Below are 19,619 nucleotides of genomic sequence, written 5' to 3'. Positions count from 1 at the left end.
TGTCCCATCCCCGTCTGGTCCCGGCTCAAGGGTGTCAGCTTAGATGAGCACTGACTGCGTGAGCGGGGCACAGCCTCCCGTCCCGTCCCTGTCCTGTCCCCCGTCCCCGTCCTGGCTCAGGGGTGTCGGCTGAGATGAGCACTTTCCAGGCAGAGGTTGCCGTGGCAGGTTTTTGGGACATGCCCTCATTAATCAGTGGCTTTGTGCTTGTTGGAGACGGGATCAGACCCTTTTTTTTAAAAACAATATTTTGCCTCATCTTAAAAGGAACACGAAATTGTTGGCAAGTTGGGGGAAAATGTAAAGAAAAAAGTAATTTATTGTTTAATGATCCCATCATTCTGCTTCTTAGGGGGAAACGCGGTCACGGTCTGGGGGTGGGGTGCACTCTCACGTGCCTGTTGTGACTTCGTGTCAGAGCCGCTCCCCGCCCCACGCGGTCGGCCTGACAGCGAGGGGGACAGCCCGCCCGGAAGGTCAGTGACCTTCTGCGGCCACAGGTGGGTGCCCGCATCTGCTCGGCTCCTCTTCTCTCCCCCTGTGCACTTGGGAGTCGGCCAGTCCTAGGGATGGGGCTGCGCCCTCAGGGACAGCTTTCAGGAGGAAAAGACAGTCTCTCCAGTTGCGTATTTCTGAAAAGGGGATTCCCACGTGCATTTTCCTTCTGTCTTTACATATGAAAACGACCCCAGCTCCCTCCGCCCGACCCCCCTGAGAGCTCTCCCTGCCTCCCTCTGGGTCCACACACGGGCGGGCTTCCTGGTGGTCATCCACATGCGGGCAAGGCAGCTCTGACGGTCCTGGGACGATTGGCAAAATCGGAACGCCGATGGCAGGTTGGTTCCCGTTCTGCAGCGCGTTCGATGTTCTGCACTGAGGTCATGCCCGAGAGCTCCCTCGCTCTCAGGACACGTTCCAGGGCTGTCACCTGGTAGGAGGATGGGGACCTTGGGGCTTCTCTCAGACGCTCAGAAAAAGTGTATACATATGGAAGGACAGATTATACAGAAGTGCTTTTTCTGAGGGCATAGTAGTGTCTGTGCAACTTTTCTCGAGGTTTGAAAACCGTTCAGAGTAGTCACTTAAGAGAAAGCCCCAGGAACAAAAAAGCGAGGCTGTGGTCGCCCCCGCTGCACCTGCAGGGCTGGTCCTGGCCGTGGCGACAGCCCCTTCCCACGAAGATGAGAAATGAGATGTGGCCCCTCAGCCGGTCATGCGTCGCCTGTTCCGAGTTTCATCCGATGGCAGACGGGGATCCATGCTGTGTGTGTTCTGTCGTGACGGTGCTGGACTCGTCCCTCCGCACGGCGATGCTCGGACCCGCCCCCAGTGCCCGCTGTCACAAACACTGCTGGGTCCTGTCTGCTGGGCTCAGCTCCCACCGCAGAGGGGACAGGATGGCACCTGGGCGTGCTGCACCGGGGGTGCAGGGCAGGGAGCGCGGGGTGGGGTGAGGCTTGGGCCCTCTGGCCAGCGCCCACCTGCTGTTCTGCCAGAGCCCTCCCCGTGCCAGGGTGCCTGGCCACACAGAGCGGGGGGGTGGTTTCCGGGGGCTTCAGTGCTGGGAGGAGGGAGGGCCAGCTGGACCGGAGGTGTCCCAGAGAGTCCTGTCTGCAGGCGTGACATGCCCGCTCAGGAGAAGCACAGGTGTGTTCACAAGTCTGTCCGAGCCCAGTGCCGGCATGTGGCCCAGGGAGAGCCCCCGACAGATGCGGCAGCAGCTCCCTTCCTGCGGAAGGGCCTTCCGGTGCCCGGGTCTGTTGCCCCCAAGCCCAGGCAGGGCCGGGGGCCAGCAGGTGTGGGGAAGGTGCGGGGTTGCCTGCTCATTTGTCATACCCGGCAAAGGCCGCCGCAACCACCAGCATGGGCCGGCGGTATGCACCTGCCGGCGTAGCGCCGTGCGCCCCACACCATTGCTCTGAGGGGCTCAAGACCCCTGGCACCCCCTCCCTGGGTGCATCCTATTCTGCGGCAGCTGCCGTCCTGAGTGGGGAACCCCCGCCTCTCTTGACGGTCTGGCCACAGTGTGTGCCCGGCCACCTGTGTGCGCTGACCTCTGAACAAAAGCACATTTTGGGTCTCCCTTTGTGAGCGGCTTGTCCCCCGGCCTGTGTTGGGGGCTGTGGTGCTGCTGTCGCCGGAGGCCGCGTGCTGTTGTGCAGCCATAACCGCCTTCCTTGTGCCTTCCCTAGTCAACAGAAAGGAGGGTTTTTCCAGTATTTTGCTCTTAAAGTCAACATCAAATTTTAAAATCCTGCTACCCCGATTGTCTGGCATAGACGTTTCTGGTAAGTGGCTCAGTCCTCAGAGAACCAGCTTCTGGCACAGAAGCGCAGGCCTCAAGGGGCGGGGTGGGGGTGCTGGGAGGGCTCCCAGGACCCTGCTGGCCGCCGGCCCTGCCCGGCGACAGCCGCGTTCTGCCAGCCCCACAGCCACTGGCGGATACACTAGGCTTCAGCAGGAGGCTCCAGGGAGTCTGGAATCGGGACACAGTGAAGGATAGATTGGTGCCATCAGCTCTGCCGTGACCTATGCAGCATTTTCTCTTCCTGAACCGCCTGGGGCTCCCCACCTCTGCCTCCGTGGGCCTCTCGCGGCAAACACTTGGCAGCCTCTTCCCGCCCTGGCGCTGTCAGCCAGGATCTCCGGGCCGTTGGCTGGTGCGTGTGGAGGGAGGCAGTGGGCACCTCCCCGGGCTGGGAGTGTGTCTGGCAACCACGGGTCTTGGCGGTACTGGGCATGGGGGGGTCACTGGCTGCTGGGGTACAGGGGGGTCACAGTGCGCTGCTTTCTGTCCACAGATCACCAGAAGCTGGAGAGAGAGGCTCGGATCTGCCGTCTTCTGAAGCATTCCAACATCGGTGAGCTGCCGTCTCTGGTGTGGGGGTGGGGTGCCATCTCTCTGCCCCCTGGCCAGCGCCTTTCTGTCCCAGAGATTACAGTGCAGAGGGACACCCAGAGGGTCCTTTGCCTTCTCCATAGAGGTGTCCCACCCTCGGGCACCCGGCAGTGGCTCTCTCTTCTGACCTGCAGGGGCCCTGGGGGGTCTGGGCAGCCGCCTGCGAGCTCTGCCTGGGTGGGTCCCGGCCCATCACTCTAGCTCCCAGCTGAGATCCTGACAGAAACATCGTGTGGTTTCAGAAAAGCCACAAGACAGTCCAGTTAAGAAGAAAAACGTTTGGGAACCAAAAACCTCAGAGGCCACGGCTTGCCGACCTGGCCTGAGGTCTGAGGGCTCACTCTGGAGAGCCGCCGTTGTCCCCTGCTGGTCGTTGCCACTGTGCCCTGGGGGTGTTGAGCCGAGGGAGCCTGGGGCCATGGCCTCAAGGATGGTGGCCCTTTTTTTTGAAAGCCCAAATCGCCTCCTTGTGCACCCATAGGACCCTAGAAGTCAGCTTGGGCCTCCTGGGCCACTCAACCTGCACTCAGCCCTGTGCCCCACCCCCCACCCCGGTGGCTGGGGGTGGTCCCTGCCTAGTGCCCCAGGGAGCAGGTGTGTGTGTCCACCTGCCTGCCCGGCCCCACCCCCGGTCCTGGAGGGACTTCCAAGGAGCCCCCTGTGGGAAGCAGCAAGGAAGCACAGAGGGGCCAGTGGGTTTGCTGCCCTGGGCACACCCGGGGAGCTGCTGCCACGATTCCAGCTCCGTTGGGCCAGGACAGGGCCCAGGACTCTGTTTCAAAGGAACGGCAGGTGGGGTGGCTCCGTCACTTCTGGAGCCCCCGGCCTGGGGGGAGGTGCTGCCACTCCCAACTCCCGGGCCAGGGCCTCAGCCGTGGGGAGGCCAGGAGGCTGTAGGAAGCCTCGGCCGCTCCTCAGAACCGATCCTGGGAGCGCGTGGGCCCGTGGTGGGCTTCCGTCAGACCCTCCGCCGCCCCTGCTGTTGTGCTCTGCACGTCGGAGCCCGGCAGCAGTCACCAGCTCACCCCCACCACCGCCCCTTGCCAGTCGCCTCCCCTGCATGGTCTGAGCACTGGCCAAGAGTGGGTCGGGAATTCCCTTTTAATAGGGGAGGACCCAGGTGTTCTCTGGGTGGGCGTTTGTGGCAGTCTTCAGAAGACATCTCCTTGCTCTGCCTGGAGGCCCATGTTGTTCCTGGTCAGCTATGATCAGTCCCTGAGTCTTCTTCATAGCAGCTTCACTCCAGAGCACGGGGCAGGCAGAGCCCAAGATGAGGGAGGTGCAGAGGGAACATTCCAGAACACGGGGGAGGCAGAGCCGAGGCGAGGAGGATGCAGAGGGAACATTCTAGAACACGGGGGGCAGAGCCGAGAGTAGGGGTGTGCAGAGGGAACATTCCAGAGCATGGGGCAGGCAGAGCTGATGGGGGTGTAGAGAGAACATTCCAGAACGTGGGAGAGGCAGAGCTTAGACACAGGTGCAGAGGGCATATTCTCTGTATACTTAGGAGGGGCTCTCTGAGGACTGGTGGGAGAGGTCTAGGAGAAGGTGAAGGGGTCCCCTTGCTCCCAGGCCTGGGTTTTCCCAGCCCCACCGTAGACAGAAGTGTCCCCAGTGCCCCTGGGAGAGGCAGTGGGACGTTGTTCAGCCAGGTGCGGGCAGGGGCTCTGGGAGGGGCTGTTCCTCGGAGCAGTTGAGTTCAGAGCATGGGGCGGGAAGGAGCCTCAGTTTCCCCATCTGTGAAGTGGAGATGGTCCCTCACAGGGAGTCCCTGGGAGGCCCTGAGAGAGGAGTCAGGTGGACAGCAGGAGCAGTGAGCGCTGGCCTGCAGAGGGGACTCGGGGAGGCTCAGGGTCAGAGTCGTCGGGGGGTGGGGGGGCAGCCTTCCTGCGGACGGGCTGCTGCGGCCCTGAGCCCCTGCAGGGTCTGTGTGTGGCGAGCGGGCTGCACAGGCCACAGGCTTCTCTGGCTCTTAACCCACGTGAGTCATGCTCGCTGCATAACAGGCAGCAACGCTCAGCCCACGGGGGCTGATTATCTGTGGGTTCAAGAGCTATGGGGCTGGGGGCTCAGGCCTGGTATGCAGCCTGTGGGATCCGTGCAGAATGGCCGTGTGGGACTTGAGAAAGCAGGACGGGCCTGGGCCTGGGTCTGGGCGGCTCCTCCGGTGCTCCCGTGTGGTGTGGACACCAGCCCGAGCTGCGTCTCTGAAGGTTTGCCTGCGTGTCTGGGGTTTGCTCGCAGGCTGTGGCTCATGTGGTTGCCGGGGTCTCATCAGGGCCACGTGCGTGTCTTTAGCACGTGGCAGGTCCCCAGAGTGCGTAATGACAGGGACTCAGAGGGAGCCGGACAGGTAAGGGAGGGAGAACGAGAATTCTGACCGCCTTTGAACTTGGGGTCCAGTGGCAGCGTGTGTGTTCACAGCGTTGCGTGGTCACTGCCGCTCTCTGTGTCCACACTTCTCGTCGTCCCAGTGAGGGTCCGCGCCTGGAAAACACGACCTCCCATCGGGCCGCCCAGACCCGGGGAACTGCCACACGCTGCATCCATGGGTCGGTCCCACGAGGACCCTCGCGGCGGTGGGATCATAGGTCGGTCCCTTCATCACACTTGTTCCGCTCGGCGCGGGGCCCTCAGCGTCCATCTGTGTTTAGGCGAGTTTCGGGATTTCCTTGCTTTTCCAGGCTCCGTCATAGGTGGCCGTGTGGACGGAGCGCGGTTGGCCTCCGCTCTCCCGCCAGCGGACCCGTGGCTTCTTGCCGCCCGTTGGCCTCACACACAGTGCTGCCGTGAACGGCCGTGCGCGGAGGGCGGGCACCCAGGTGGCTCCCACGCTCCCACCTTTGGTGACACGCGCAGCAGGGGAACGGCTGGCCGCCGGCAGGTTGGCGGGGGTTGCTCTGCAGGACCACCGTGCTCCTCGAACCAGCCCGGGGGCTGCGCCGCTGCCCGGCCGCATGTGAGGGGAGGGAGCGACGCTGGCCGAGCAGCGGAGGCCCATCCCCGCTGTGGGCACGTGAGGCCTCTGCTGCCCTGTCGCACTGGGAGTGGGCTCCATGGGGCCGGCCTCCCCGTCACCAGCCGTCTGGGCAGAGCGCTCCCCAGTGGGGGCAGCTTCTCCTCCGAGACAAGGGGCTGCTGCTCAGAGGACGCAGCTGTGTGGCCTGGCTTCAGCAGTGCCTTTTGTGGAGATGGGAGTAGGCCTGGGTGTCTGGGATGCCTGACCCAGTGTCCCCCCAGCCTCCTCCAACTCCCCCAGCCTTCCCCAATCTCCCTCCAACTCCCCCGGCCTCCCTGAATCTCCCCTCAGTCTCCCCCACTCTCCAGCCTCTATCCAGCCTCCTAGCCTCTCTCCATTCTCCCCCAGCCTCCCCACGACCTGCACTCAGCCTCCCTCTGCAGTGACCTTTTCTCTTCAGGACCTGCTCAGTGATGGCAAGTCTCCACCTTCTGTTTTCTGGGGCAGGAACTGAGCTCCTTTGCTGGGTGGTTCACCCCTGAGCTGGGCAGGTGGGCACCACGGGGGACACACCATGGGGAGACTTCCTGCCTGGACAGTGGAGAAGGGTCTCCAGTCTCCCGCTGCTCAGCCCCGCAGCTGGTGAAGTTCCGCATCTGGGCCGGGCCCTCCTGCCGCAGGCAGCAAGGGCATCCCTGGGGCAGTCCAGAGGCTGCCTGGGAGGTGGAGGGACCCTCCCCCCCTTCCCCAGAACCTCTCAGCCAGGGACTTGGGACAGGCCCTGGAAGAGCTGTGGCCCTGGCGAGGGGAGTGTCCTGGATGCACCCCTGTGCCCTCTGTGTGACGGCCCCATAGGGCTTCTGGGAGGGACTCTTGGGAGTGCACGGGACTGTGTCGTGGCCCTGTGCCTCACCCGGTGTTACTAGTGTCCTGCTTTACTTGGGTGGATCCTGCGAAAAGTCACTTTCTGCCTCAGCTCTGGCAGGAAACATCTGATATGCTAGGTAGCTTTCCTTCTAAACCATTGAAATAACGTGCGACTGCTTGTTAAATGTTAAAAATGGTTTTTTTAAAAAAAGGGTCCAAGTGCACACAGCCTCCACGCCCCCCAGGCACCCTGTGTCTCCCAGGCAAGGAGGTGGGACCCACCAGCAGGCCTAGGAGCCCGACCTCCTCCCACCAGCACTGGGGGCTGGGGCCTCCCGCAGCCCTCCTGGACCGCTGGGGACCCCCCAGGAAAGGCGAGGACAGCCCCCAGGAGTGTCCCTCTGGGGCCCCAGTCCTTCCTTGCTCAGTGCGCTAGGGCAGGCGGTGGGCCGAGGAGGCCACACCTAGAGAGGGTGAGCGTCTGTTCCCCGCACCGATTTCCCAGACAGTCCTAGGAGGGTGCTGTGGGCAGGGCTCCACTGGGTGTTGGGGAGAAGTAGGCCAGCCTGAGGGCATCACTGGGCAGGAGGGAGGTCAGCATCGGCTCTGCGCGCCCGGAGGTCTCCGTGACATCCCGGGGAGAGGGGACGGAGCCCAGGTAGCTGGCAGAGGCTGGGGCCCCGGGAAGACCTCGTGGGGCCAGAAGGAGAGGTGAAGCTGAGCGGGACAAGGCTGGAAGCCGGGCCTTTGAGCAGAGCCACGGAGCCAGAAACGGGAGGGCAGCAGCCAGAGGAGCTGGCCTCGGAGTTGGCACGGGTGCCCCTCCCCGGTGACTGGACGCCCCGACTGCTTGGGCAGGAGCCCGGTCTTGGTGCCTGACTTTGGCCTGGGTCAGCCACTGCTGCCGCCGGACTGGGCTTTCAGGCATGAACACGCGGCCAGCCAGGCCCCCGGGAAGATTACGGTGGGAGGAAGGAGGAGGCTGCAGGGCAGGCCACGAGAGCAGCGTGGAGGGTGGGCGCAAGGGGCTGCGGCCAACCCTCCTGGCGCTGGCGGCCAGCCCTTCGGGGAGAGGCCCAAGGAGCCATAGCCCCGGGGGTTCCGAGCCCCACTCTGCATGCTGCTTGGCCTTCGGGGAACTGTGCCTCTCCGCTGTGTGCACGGCACCTTGCGTGCTGGTGAGCAGGTGGGGCGCTTGGGGGGCGCCGGAGGCAGGGTCTGGCACAGGGGACGGTATCCAGAGTGAACCGTTCCTGGAAATGCATGCTGTTCAGCGTGGGGTGCGTCTCCGGCTCCACGGGGTGGCGGGCGTGCGCTGGCCTTGTGCGCTGTCCACTCGCCGGCTCATGGACGCTAGCCTGCACCCTCGGGCCAGGCGCTGCTCCAGGCTCGGGGATGCACCCAGCAGGACAGCCAGGCTGGGGAGCACCTGAGGCCCAAACCCAGGGCCCGAGCTTTCAGAAGTGGTGCCGCACTGGACGGCCTTCGCTTGTCCCAAGAGGCAGGTGACAGGGCCCCACGGCGCTCCTGTCCTGTGAGTGGCTCCTTTCCAGGGCCTGGTCCAGTGAGCCACAACCCTAGGGCCCCACCCACCTGCGGCCCCCTGTGCCCTGGCTGGGGGGCTAAGAGGGGCCCAAGTCTCTGTCTGGCAGAGGAGGGGGACCTCGGACACCTAGAGCCCCCTGGATGTCCGCCCGGGACCCGTGGCTCTCCTGTTGGGCTCTGTCCTGCCGCACCCCCCCCCCACTGTGGGGAGCCCCAGGCCCTCGTCGGGATGGGTGGGCCCCCTCCATGAAGGAGGGGTGCTGCGTGGCGAGGGTGGGTCCTGGGCTGGGCCAGCCCCTCACGGCCTCTTCTGTCCCCACAGTGCGGCTGCACGACAGCATCTCTGAGGAAGGGTTCCACTACCTGGTCTTTGATCTGTAAGTGTCTGAGCTGGGGATGCTCCCCTGCACGGCTCTAGGGGTGGGCAGGGGAGGGACGGGAAGGGGGGCATCCATGGCTTCCGCAGCCCCTGCCACCCAGGCCTCCTCCCTTCCAGCCTCACCAGCACAGCCTCCCCACCGGCTGTGTCTGGATACCCACAAGCTTGGGGCTGCCCCCTGGGCCCTTGGGGTGGGGCGCAGGGGTGAGGGAAGGGAGGACCCAAGGGGCGGTCGTGGGTCTTCCTTTGCAGATGTTCCCTGGGGTCCTCATCACGGCCAACTGGCGTGAGTGTGTGTGTCCTCATGAGCACGTGTGGTTTCTGGGGGTGCGTGCACGCATGTGTGTCTGTGTGTCCACGTGTCTGCGTGTGTGGCGTCCGACGTGCGGCTTTGGGGCCTCTGGTGCCTCTTCCTTCCTGCCTGATTCAGGAGCAGTGAGCTCATCCCCATCCGTCCCTGGCCGCTCCCGCTGTGCGGCTATATTTAGCTGCCCGTGAGTCACTGCCGCTGGGCCCTGGAAGTGGGTGAGCAGGGGCCGCGGGCTTCGGGCAGCCCCTAGTGGCCTCCTGATGACCACAAGGCCAGGATGCTGTCACCTGTGTGATGGGACACCTGCCTGGGGCAGCTGCTCCTCCCTCTAGGACAGATGCCGCCATAGCCACGGAGCCCTCAGTGCCCTCCGGGTCCCGTGGTCAAGAGGGGCCAGGACTGACCCTGCAGGGGCTTGGTCCTCTCTCAGTCCCCCAGTGTCCCACCAGACCGTGCTCTGAGTAGCCGGCCAGGCAGCCCAGGCTGGGCTGAGACACAGCTGTCACTGCCAGGCTGAGGCTGTGCCCTCAAGTTCTGTCCCGTGGTCCCTGCGGAGGGGGGCAAGCTTGCTGTCCCCCCACTCCGTGTCCCCCCAGGCCCACCCAGTGTCACAGGGAGGGTAGAGGCTGTGTGGCTAGAGGCAGCCATGCCTGGGCCCTGGTGGCAGACAGCCGTGTGGGTGTGATTCAGGAGAAGACAGGAGGGAGAGAGTGGGGTGTGGGTGTCTGTGTGCACACGCGTGTGCTCGTGCATGCAGTGCCCGTGTGTAACTGCGTGTGTGCATGTGTGTGCACATGTGTAGGTTCATGTCTCGGCCTACACGGCAGGCAAGTGTGGGGAGCCTGGGAGCCCAGAGAGAAGTACTTGGTGGTGTTTCTGGGGGGCGGGGCAGGGGAAGGGCTCAGGTCCTTCACGCCCTCCCTGAAAGCCTCTGTGGCTCATAGGCCTGCGGTGGTTGGTCCTGACCCCGCGGAGGCCTCTGTTCCGGGGCCTCAGGCAGCCGCTTCTGGGGTGTGCCAGGAGAGAGGGGAGCGTCAGATTGGCCCCGCCCCACCACAGACCCCCCAGCCACGCAGCACCCCCCCCCCGCTATGTGGCACTACAGCCGGGGAACCACTTCTTGCCAGGGAGGGGTCACCTTCCGGAGGCCCCAAGTTTGGGGAAAGTGTGGATTCAGGAGTTGATAGGTTTCCCCACTCCCACCCCTGGGAATGTCACAAGGCCTTGGGGACAACCGCACATCAGCCATGTTGTCCCGCTGAAGACAGGGGGGACAGGAGGAGATGTCGGCCTCTGGGTCAGGTTGCCTCTCGCCTGCATGAGGCGCCACCCTCCCCTGCCAGCAACCAAGTCCCTGCCCTGCTGCTCTGGACCGCATGGCCCAGGTGCGGGGACCCCCAGGCCTGTCCCCAGCCCGGGCGAGGCCTTGCTTCTGGGGGGGCTCCCTGGGTTTGGACTCAGGGTCTGCAGAGCCTCGCCAGGGAGTCTGGGTGCAGGGAGGTAAACAGCGAGTCCCCTCTCCTGGGCTGGACCCCTGACTGCGCCCTCCTGCTCCATGTGCACACATATACATGCACACGGACACACGCACACGTGTACACACGCACGCGGGCAGGCACATAGGCACACACGTGCACAGGGACACACACACACAGACACACATGCACGCGCACATGGGCACATATACATGCACACACCTGTGGGCACAGGCCGGCGCACACACGCATGCCCAGGCACACGTGTGCACACGCCCGTGAGATTCGGCCTCCGTTAGGCCGTCGCCGGCTCTGAGCCTCGGGCTCTTCTGGTGGCAGGTTGGACCCCAAGAGCTCCTTCCTCCCGAGCAGTTGGCATGTCCAGGGGAGTCAGAAGCAGGCGTGTCGCTGGAGAGGGGCATGCTGAGCCCCGACATGTCCTGTTTGTCTTGCCGTCTGACTTTAAGGGAGCATTGACCCATGCCAGGGGCATCCACTCAAGCAGGCCCGGTGCCTTGTCGCCCCTGTCACAAGCCAGCCCGCCGCAAGCAGGGGCACAAAACTGAGGCCCACACAATTCCCACCTTTGTGAACAGAAATGCCCACGGAGAGGGCACAGCCCCTGGGGCCAGCGCCGCTGCAGAGGGAGGCAGCTCTGGCCTGGCCCGAGCCTGCGGAGCTGGGGGAGGGGCTGGGGAGTGCCCCAGGAGGCTCCTCCCTGCTTCCCCTGCATCTGTACCTCACCCTTTTTGTCTTTGCCTTTCTGTCCACCCTTATTTTCCAACTCAGAGGACCCCGGATAGCCTGGAGTCTTTCAGGTGTCCCAGAAGCCCTCCAGGCAGTGTTTCCTGTCTGGGCGTTCGTCGATCTTAAGGCCCTCACTGAGCAGGGACACGTGTGCAGACAGAAATCCCGCCCCACTCCTAGATGGGGCTTGGGACACCTCATGGGCTCACCTATGCGGGAGGCTAGATCCAGGCACTGGCCCTCTGGCCCGTTGCTCTGTGCGGGGACGCAGCTCTGGTTCGGGGACGTGAGGAGGGATCCGGATCTCGCAGGCCCAGATTGAGCATGACAAAGCCTGGGTGACACTGCAGAGGCCTGGGTCAAACTCCTGTGCTGCCCACTCTGGGCCACCACTCGTCGAGAGTCCCCTTTCTGAGCGTGACAGTGCCCATGTCGTGGAGCGGCTGTGCGAGGGACATGTGAAATGACACTGTGTGTAAGGACTCGGTCGTTATTAGTCCTGGGAGATGAGAGTGGGGAGGGGGAGGAGGAGTCGATGTCAGCAGTGACAGGGATGGAGTGATGAGGCCGATGGGGTCCTCAGAGTCCGTGACCTGTGCTTTGTCTTCAGGGTCACGGGCGGGGAATTGTTCGAGGACATCGTGGCCCGAGAGTACTACAGCGAGGCGGATGCCAGGTGGGTGTGCAGGCCTCTGTCCTTCCAGCTTCCTTCTCTTCCCACCCCTACCTCACTCGGTCGCCTCCGGCCCCTGGGGCCCGCTGTGCTCCTGTGGGCAGAGCAGCTCCCACGGCTGAGGCAGACGGTCTGCCTGGCCGAGGTGGCCTTCCTGCTGGGAGTCTGGAGCATGTCCCAGGAGCAGGCGCTTTTGTGTCCTCCCCCAGATCGCAGGCGGCTGGAGTCAGGGAGTGCCCTGCCGGCTCCGCTCCCCTGGGGGCGGGGATGGCCCGGAGAGGGGCTTTTTCACTGGGGGGGAGGGGGAGTCATAGTGTGCCCCCCGCCCCCGCCTTGAACATCGGTCTGTGGCCCACAGCAGGCACCTGGCAGGGCCTTCCTTGAGGAGAGGGGCAGTTTCCAAATGCTTTTCTGGAGATGGGGCAGGGGTCCCTTTCTGTGCCGTCTTTCGGGGGCCAGAGGCAGGAAGGGCGAGCCTGTCCATGGTGGGCAGGAAGCCCGGGCCCTGTGTGGAGGGATGGAGGGGCTCCGGCTCCCTGTGGCTGAGGCTCCTGTGGGGGCCCTGGGCAGCCCTTCCCCCTGGGGTCAGCCATCCCAGGGCATGAGGGCCCCAGGGACGTCAGGGGGCCACCTGCAGCCTGCTGCTGGGTCCACAGGGCCTCCTTCCTGGAAGGGAGGCTGTCGGTGGCCAGCTGGCAGCTGTGGCCCGTGCATGTCAGCGTGAGGACAGCTGGGCCCCGGAACCCCTCTTGTGACAAAGACAAAAGGCCGCTCTGGCCACTCTAGCGAACACTCTAGCTGGTGTTCACTGTGGATGCGTTTTATTTTTAATTTTTTATGTTACTTGCTCCTAAAAATTTCGTTAATGAGCATATATTCCTTTTCTAATCCAGAAAATGAATATTACTATTTCATTTTAATTTTTTAAAAAAATGTTATTTGAGAGAGAGAATGAGCCTGGGGGGAAGCAGAGGGAGAGGCAGGCTTCCCGCTGAGCAAGGCGCCGGTGGACTCGGGACTCGATCCCGGGACCCTGAGATCAAGGCCTGAGCCGAAGGCGTTTGCTTCACTGACTGAACCCCCGGGCGTCCCTTGGATATTATTTTTAAAAGTAGCTTTTTGTGACTTGTTTCTTTACCCACGGGCGACTGTGCCTGCTGGCAAAGTCCCGAGCAAGTCCCGCAGCTGCCTGGGTCCTCCAGGGTCGGGGCCGGGGTTGGGGGGTGTCAGGGACGGGCGCAGGGGCACGGGCTGCTTTCCCAAGGCTCCTAGAGGAAGGACCTCGGTTTCGTCCACTCCCTGGGAGTGGCCGGTCCCCTTCAGGAGCAGATCGGTCCTCATTTCCTCCTTCAAGAAAAGTAGGGAGAGGAGCTGAACCGTGTGCCTGGGCTCTGTGGGGCCGGGGTGGGGACGTCCGCAGGGTGGGCGCCTGCCTGCCGGGCCTGGGCTGTTCTGACCTCTGCTGGGGTGGGAGGAGCTCTGGGGAGGCCAGGTGGGCAGGGTCCTGCTGGCTGGCCCAGGGCCTGGGGCCCACCACCGGGGCAAAGCCAGCACGAGGAGGGCCTGCCTTCCCATTCTGCCGCCACGGCCATGTGGCTGCCTGCATCCGGGCAGCGGGCCTCCAATGGCCCTCTTCCTCACCGGCAGCGTCCTGCCTCTGGGGCCTATGTCCTCGGCACCCTGCACCGCCTGGGGCCTGGCCCCTTCCCTGCATTCTGCAGCAGGTGCTCCTGGCTCAGGGGTGTCATGGCCCGTGACTGCAACTCCCTCTTGGCTGGGAGCCCCTGGGCGCTGCCCCCCACCCTGGCCCGCCCATGCCCAGCCGTGCACACACCCTGTGCTCCCCGACGCCTGTGACCTCTGAGCTCCTCCCTCACCCGACTGCCCCTCCTGCCTGCCCTTCAGCCTTGTCTCCAACACCCCTCCAACCCCCAGCCTCACCGCTTGATGCCCGATGATCCCTCTGGCCCTACTCCTGCTGGGGACCCTGTCGTGGGGGCCCCCTGGTGTTAGGGGCCCCTTGGAACCGGCCCAGAGGAGACAGGGCTGGGGTTCCCCCACGAATGCCTAGTTTTCTCTCACGAAGTCTGCCTTGCTCATTGCCCAGCGCGGAGAAGGCGACGAGGGGACTCAGGGCACCTCTTTTCCCTGGAGGTCTGGCCCTGCATTTGACCTTCGTGCTGGTGCTCTGTTTCCGGGCAGGAGGACCTGACCCTCTGCCATAGACTCACCCACGGGCATCATCAGGAGCCGTGGCAGATGTGGCCCAGGCTAACTCCCATCCTGGGAGGGCTGCCTGGCTCCGGGCACCTGCCCCTGAGAGGCAGGGAGGTGCGGCCTGGGGCCCGACAGGGCCAGTGCTGTTCGAGGCGGGGAGAGTCTCTGGAGGGGGTGGGAGGAAGGCAGGCGCGGCTGCTCTGAGCCTTTTCCCGATCCCACTTCAGAGGAACGTGGCGGTTTGTGGGGAACCTGGAGTGTCTTCTCCCAAAGCAGGGAAGGCAAAGGTCAAAACATTTAGGACCCAGTTTTTAGAACCCTAGAAAGCTATGTGGGTTTTGAGAGATGTTTCAAGGGCCCCCGAGAATCTGACTGCCCCAGCGAGGAGGAGGCGGCAGCAGGGGTGCAGCTGGGGTGACTCCAGAGCCCAGTACTGGGAGAATGGGGTCCAGGACCCAGCCAGCGTCTAGAATGCTCTTGGCAACAACTCTGACCCAAAAAGGCCCCGCCAGGAAGGTGGTACAGTGTGAGCAGGAGGGAAGGTGGGCAGGACTCCAGGCTGTGCTCCCAGGCTGGAGTGGGGAGGGGCCGGTAGTGCCCTGGAGCCCCCCAGGCCAAGGCCTCCCGGAATGGGCTCCTGCAGGCTGTGACATCGGGCTCCCACCACCACGTGGCCGGCGGGGAGCCCAGCTTAGGGGGGAGAGAGTACGAGTCTGTGCCCTGCCCACCGGTTTCTCCCTCCTGGCGCCCGGGATGCCCCTGCAGTGGGGTCTGTCCTCGGCCCTGCGATGCTCTTGGAGAGACATGCTGGCCAGGAGTGGGCTCATGTCTCTGGTGCTGCTTTGGGCCCTGCGTTCCCGGGAGGGGACAAGGAGGAAAGCGGTGGTGCAGCCCCCAGTCTGAGCCAACATTCCCAGTCTGTCCTGCAGCGCACAGACCCGTGGGTCCAACAGATATTCTCGGAACCTCTCCCTGCTGGGTGCGGCCCGATCATGAGGAAGAACCCCGAGGGGACTGTTGCAGAGACTGTGGGACTGTGGGACTGTGGTGGGCGGCCCAGAGGGTATTATCGGGCTCAGAGCCAAGAAAGGGTCTCCAGGGGCAGGTGGAAGATGGGCTTGACCCAGAACTGGAGCAAGTTGTGCCGCAGGCTCAGTGGGTTTGACGGGAGGCCGGGACCCAGGGCCCGCCGGAGCAGCCAGAGTCCCAGGCCATGTCCCCCTGTGGCCCGTGAGGGCTGTTGGTGCAGGCAGGGCAGGCTCCTGCGGGACAGCGGGGTGCAGGCCAGCACCGAGCGGCAGCAGCTCTGCCAGGGCTCCCCACCGCCCCCCGGCTCCCCACCGCCCCCCGGCTCCCCGCCAGTGCCACAGTGCGAGGTGGCCTGGGGACCGGAGGCGGAGCGCCGGGTGTGAGCGCTGATGCCCCGGGGCTCTGCCTGTACCCCGCGTCCTGCCCCAACCTTAGAGGAGGGGCCCCCATGGAGTGGTCCCCCCAACAAGCTTGCCGTGGGGGTCAGCCCACAGGTGCTGAGCCCATGGCCGCCATAATGGGGGGCTGGTGCCACTAGGATGGGGATGAGGACCATGGGGGATGGTTCTAGGCAGATGAGGGCTTTGTGGGAGTCGTAAGAACAAGGCAGGTTTCGAGAGTGAGTTAGGCCAGGACACAGGGACAGGAGACCCCAGGTCCTGAGATTCAGGGCGTGGGGGGGCGGGGGCTGTGGTTCCAGCCTGTGGTGGCGCTGACAAGAGGTGGCCTCCCCCAGGTCTGGGCCCAGCTCCTTCTGACTCTCTGCAGAGTTCAGGCACTGTTGTCATTAGGGTTCCCAGGTCCTGGCTCGTGCAGGGAGGAAGCTTGGGTTTCCTTGTGCCGCGGGCAGATGTCCTCCACATGTATGCTCTCCCAGCCGTGCCCAGAGCTACCTGAGGACCCGGTCTGGTCCCTCACCCCTATGCCACGCTTGCGGTTAGGAGAATAGCTGACCCTCAGTCACCTGCCAGGTCCGGCGTGGCAGGAGGGGTCCTGAAACAGTCTGCCTCCCTGCCTCGCCCCCACCCGAGGGGCTGTGAGTGCTGTCCTGGGCAGGGGGCTCCTGGCGGCCTGTGGCTGGCCATGCTGCAGGAGTGGCTGGGACCCCAAAGAGTTGGGGGCTGACTCTGGGGCAGTTGGCAGCCATGGGCACCCTCGGGGCACCTGGGGGGGGCAGGCTCGGGCCCCAGGGTGTTGCGTCCTCAGGGCCTGGGGCGTGGGTGATGTGCATGCACAGGTGTGTGAGGAGCCCGAGGGCAGCCCTGCGCTCTCCCTGCAGCCATCACCCGACATCTCCCTGGCTCAGGGCTCAGGGCAGAGGCAGGAAGCTTCCAGGACCATGGGGCTGACCCAGGGCCGAGCAGCCAGCGTGGCCGGCTGTGGGATTGCCACTGAGCCAGGACCGCGGGGCTCTGGTGGCCACCCCGTGCCACATGGCTGGCCTGCATGGCAGGGTGTGGGCTCAGCCCTGGTCCCCCTCCCAGAGGATGTCTGGTGTGGGGTCAGGCCCGGGTGGCATGAGCCTGGGGAACAGGGGTGTGTCCTCTGAGTGCTGCTGCTGTGGGCCTGGTCAGAGGAGAAGGTGGGGCACGGGGGCTGGCCCTGCCCTGTGCTGGCCTGGGGAGACCCCCTTCCAGCTAGCATCTCCTCCCCTGTGCGGTAGGGGGCACCTTGACTCTCTGCTTTCCTGTGACCCCAGTACCACATAGCAGCCCATTCCCACAGCCCTGCCCCTCGAGGCCGCCCTCACTAACACGCCTGCTGTTTGCCACAGTCACTGTATCCAGCAGATCCTGGAGGCGGTTCTGCACTGCCATCAGATGGGGGTCGTCCACAGGGACCTCAAGGTGAGCCCCAACCCCCCTCTGGGCCAGCTGGCCATTGGCGGCTGCATGTCCTGCAAGAAGGGGCCCAGGAGGGGGGGGGGAGCGCAAAGACGAGCACGTGTGGGGGCGCATGCAGGGGCGTGTGTGTGTGGGAATGCACACGTGCACACACGTGTCTGGGCTGCAGGGGGGAACACACACCCAGCAGGGGGGCACACAGGTGACCTGCACACAGGTGGAGTGGATGCCAGGGGAGCAGGGTTGGGGGGGTGGCCCCGCTGGCCTCTGCCGGTGTCCAGCCCATCCTGCTGCCCTGGGCTCCCTCCGGGCAGAGCGGTCTGTCCCCCTGCAGGGCACCGCGTGGCCTCATGGACAGCAGCACCTCCACCTTCCCTGCCTCTCAGTGTCTCCCAAGCGAGCTTCCTGTTTGCTTTCCTCCGGGCTGGGCTGTGGGGGAAGGGCCTGTCATTCCTGCCGAGAGTCCCCAGGTGGCACTTGAGACCGACCTTCCCACGCTGAATGGGGTTGCACCTCCCTTGGGCCCCGGAGGGGTGTGCGTGTGAGCTGATCTTTGCAGGGGCTGCTCTGGGGATGGTGTCGCACCAGGAGCAGGCCCGAGGTCCCCTCCCGTGCCCTTTCCATCTGTCTCTGCACGTCCCACATGGTCTTGCGCCTGCTCTGTGTGCCCATGCCGTGGGCCTCAGCGTCGGGCACCACGTTTGGTCTGAAGCTGCGTCCCGTGGCAGCGTGCCCCCCACCATGGCCATGGAACCCATGAGGCATGAACATATGTGGGCCCCCCACCCCGGCCCCGGCATGTCCCGGGCCACACCAGCCTGCTGAAAAGAAGAAAAGGGCAGGATGGTGGACCTTCTGCCTCCTGCCGGGTGTGGAGGGCAGATGGCGTCTCCTCCTCCAGAGAGGACACCTGTCTCCTGATGGGGACAGACCCCCAATGCCGTCCTGTGGTGGGTTTGCGCTCAGCCGAGTGCGGCGTGGGGAGAGTAGAGGGATTTGGCACCGTGTTGGGGGTTGTGAGGGAACCGGGGGGAGTGGGGGTTCCCCACTCTGCTCTGGGGCTGAGCCCCTCATCCGTGGCAATCCTGCCTGGCCACTTCAGACCCTCGATGTGGGTGCGAGGGGAGGTGGGGCCCCCCAGCCCCACTCACGTTGACCAAAGACATGAGGGGGCCTCTGGGCTGTGCTGGGTAGGCAGGACCCCTGTCTCCAGCACATCTCACACAGGTGACATGCTGGGGACATGGGACCCGGCCAGCTGTGTGGGGCCTGGGGAAGCCCTGGTCTCTGCCATGGGGCTGGCATGAGCCATGGGTTCCAGGGACCATGGGCACATTCTGCCGCCTCAGGGTCCCCAGCACCGTTAACAGGGTCTTCCCTGGGGCACCGCCAGGGCTGTCCTCTCGGTGGGCCTGCCTGCCAGGACTGTGGCCTGGAGTGGGGACTGAGGGCCCCTGGCAGTCAGGGATGAGGGAAGCTGGAGGCCAGAGCTCTGAGGGTTCTGTGCTGACTGCCGAAGGTGGCCAGGCCGGGATGGGCGGGCCCGTGGACAGGGCACAGTGCCCAGAGCACCCCGTGGTGCTCCTGTGAGATGGGGGACAGATGTCTCTTCAGCTTGCCCAAGCGCTCTGCTCCTGAGGCAGGGGGCATGTGAGGGGCCTTTTCCCACTGGGGCCGCTGGATGGCCCGACCAGAGGGATGGGGCGGTCAGACGCTCTCCGCTGCTTCCTTACACTGGTCCTTGGGGGGGCGCCATTCCTCAGGCAGCCCCCCAGCGAGTCTGAGCACCCAGATGTGGGACATGGCGGGCGCCCTGCCTGCCGGGTCTGCTCGCCACACTCTGAGTTCTTGGCCCGGGTGTGACAGCTCCCCTCTGCCCCCTCGGGTCACAAGGAATCTGCTGGGGCAGCACCCACCTGGCAGGGTGTCAGCCCGCAGACCGCCATCCCATCTGCTGTGCCCCCTTCCCTCTGTGCCCTGTGGTGTGAGCCACACGCGCACTGGCGCGTCGCCTTCCCTGCAGCCCGAGAACCTGCTCCTGGCCAGCAAGTGCAAAGGGGCGGCCGTGAAGCTGGCGGACTTCGGCCTGGCCATCGAGGTGCAGGGGGACCAGCAGGCATGGTTCGGTGAGTGGGGAACCCCTGGCCGCCTGGAATGAGGGAGGGGGTCTGCTGCCTTCTTGGCCCTCACACCGCCCTGCCCTTGTCCCCAGGGTTTGCCGGCACGCCAGGCTACCTGTCCCCAGAGGTCCTGCGCAAGGAGGCCTATGGCAAGCCAGTGGACATCTGGGCATGTGGTGAGCCCTCTGTGGAGGCGGGCTGGGGCCGCGGGGCCACGGTGGGGGAAGTCCTGTGCCCGTGCCAGGCTTGCCCCTGGGCTGACTCGGGGCTGCTGTCCACCAGGAGGCCCCCTCCCCACCCAGACTAGAATTGCTCATGTGACCCTGGCTGGGCCCGCCTGGCTGAAGCCCACCACTCCAGTGCCCCCCCTGCACCCAGAAGAGAGGTCTGGGCCAGGAGGAGCACATAGCGTGGGGTGGGCGGGGGGCGGGGGGCCTCATGCCGACCACTGTGGCGGGGTCGCTACAGGAGCTGAGCCCTGCACGTGACACTTGTGTTCCAAGGGCATGGGGGTGGGCTAGGGGTGGAGCCTACAAGGGGAATTCAGAGATTGGG

The 19,619-nt window shown here is 64.7% G+C and overlaps 1 protein-coding gene across 3 annotated transcripts in view; it reads left to right on the top strand.

Moving 5' to 3' along the window:
- Positions 1 to 19,619, top strand: part of CAMK2B (calcium/calmodulin dependent protein kinase II beta) — a 78,344-nt gene that overhangs the window by 39,425 nt on the left and 19,300 nt on the right. For all 3 annotated transcript variants that reach the window (XM_046020295.1, XM_046020296.1, XM_046020294.1), the window contains exons 3-8: positions 2,802 to 2,861; positions 8,593 to 8,647; positions 11,792 to 11,857; positions 16,875 to 16,947; positions 18,968 to 19,070; positions 19,157 to 19,240. In XM_046020295.1, the coding sequence (XP_045876251.1) occupies positions 2,802 to 2,861; positions 8,593 to 8,647; positions 11,792 to 11,857; positions 16,875 to 16,947; positions 18,968 to 19,070; positions 19,157 to 19,240 (441 nt within the window). The remainder of the gene's footprint in view (positions 1 to 2,801; positions 2,862 to 8,592; positions 8,648 to 11,791; positions 11,858 to 16,874; positions 16,948 to 18,967; positions 19,071 to 19,156; positions 19,241 to 19,619) is intronic.

Source organism: Meles meles, chromosome 10 (genome assembly GCF_922984935.1).
Source record: "Meles meles chromosome 10, mMelMel3.1 paternal haplotype, whole genome shotgun sequence".
NCBI lineage: Eukaryota > Metazoa > Chordata > Mammalia > Carnivora > Mustelidae > Meles > Meles meles.
The sequence above is the reverse complement of the archived record's forward strand: the minus strand, read 5'-3'. Positions and strand labels throughout refer to the sequence as shown.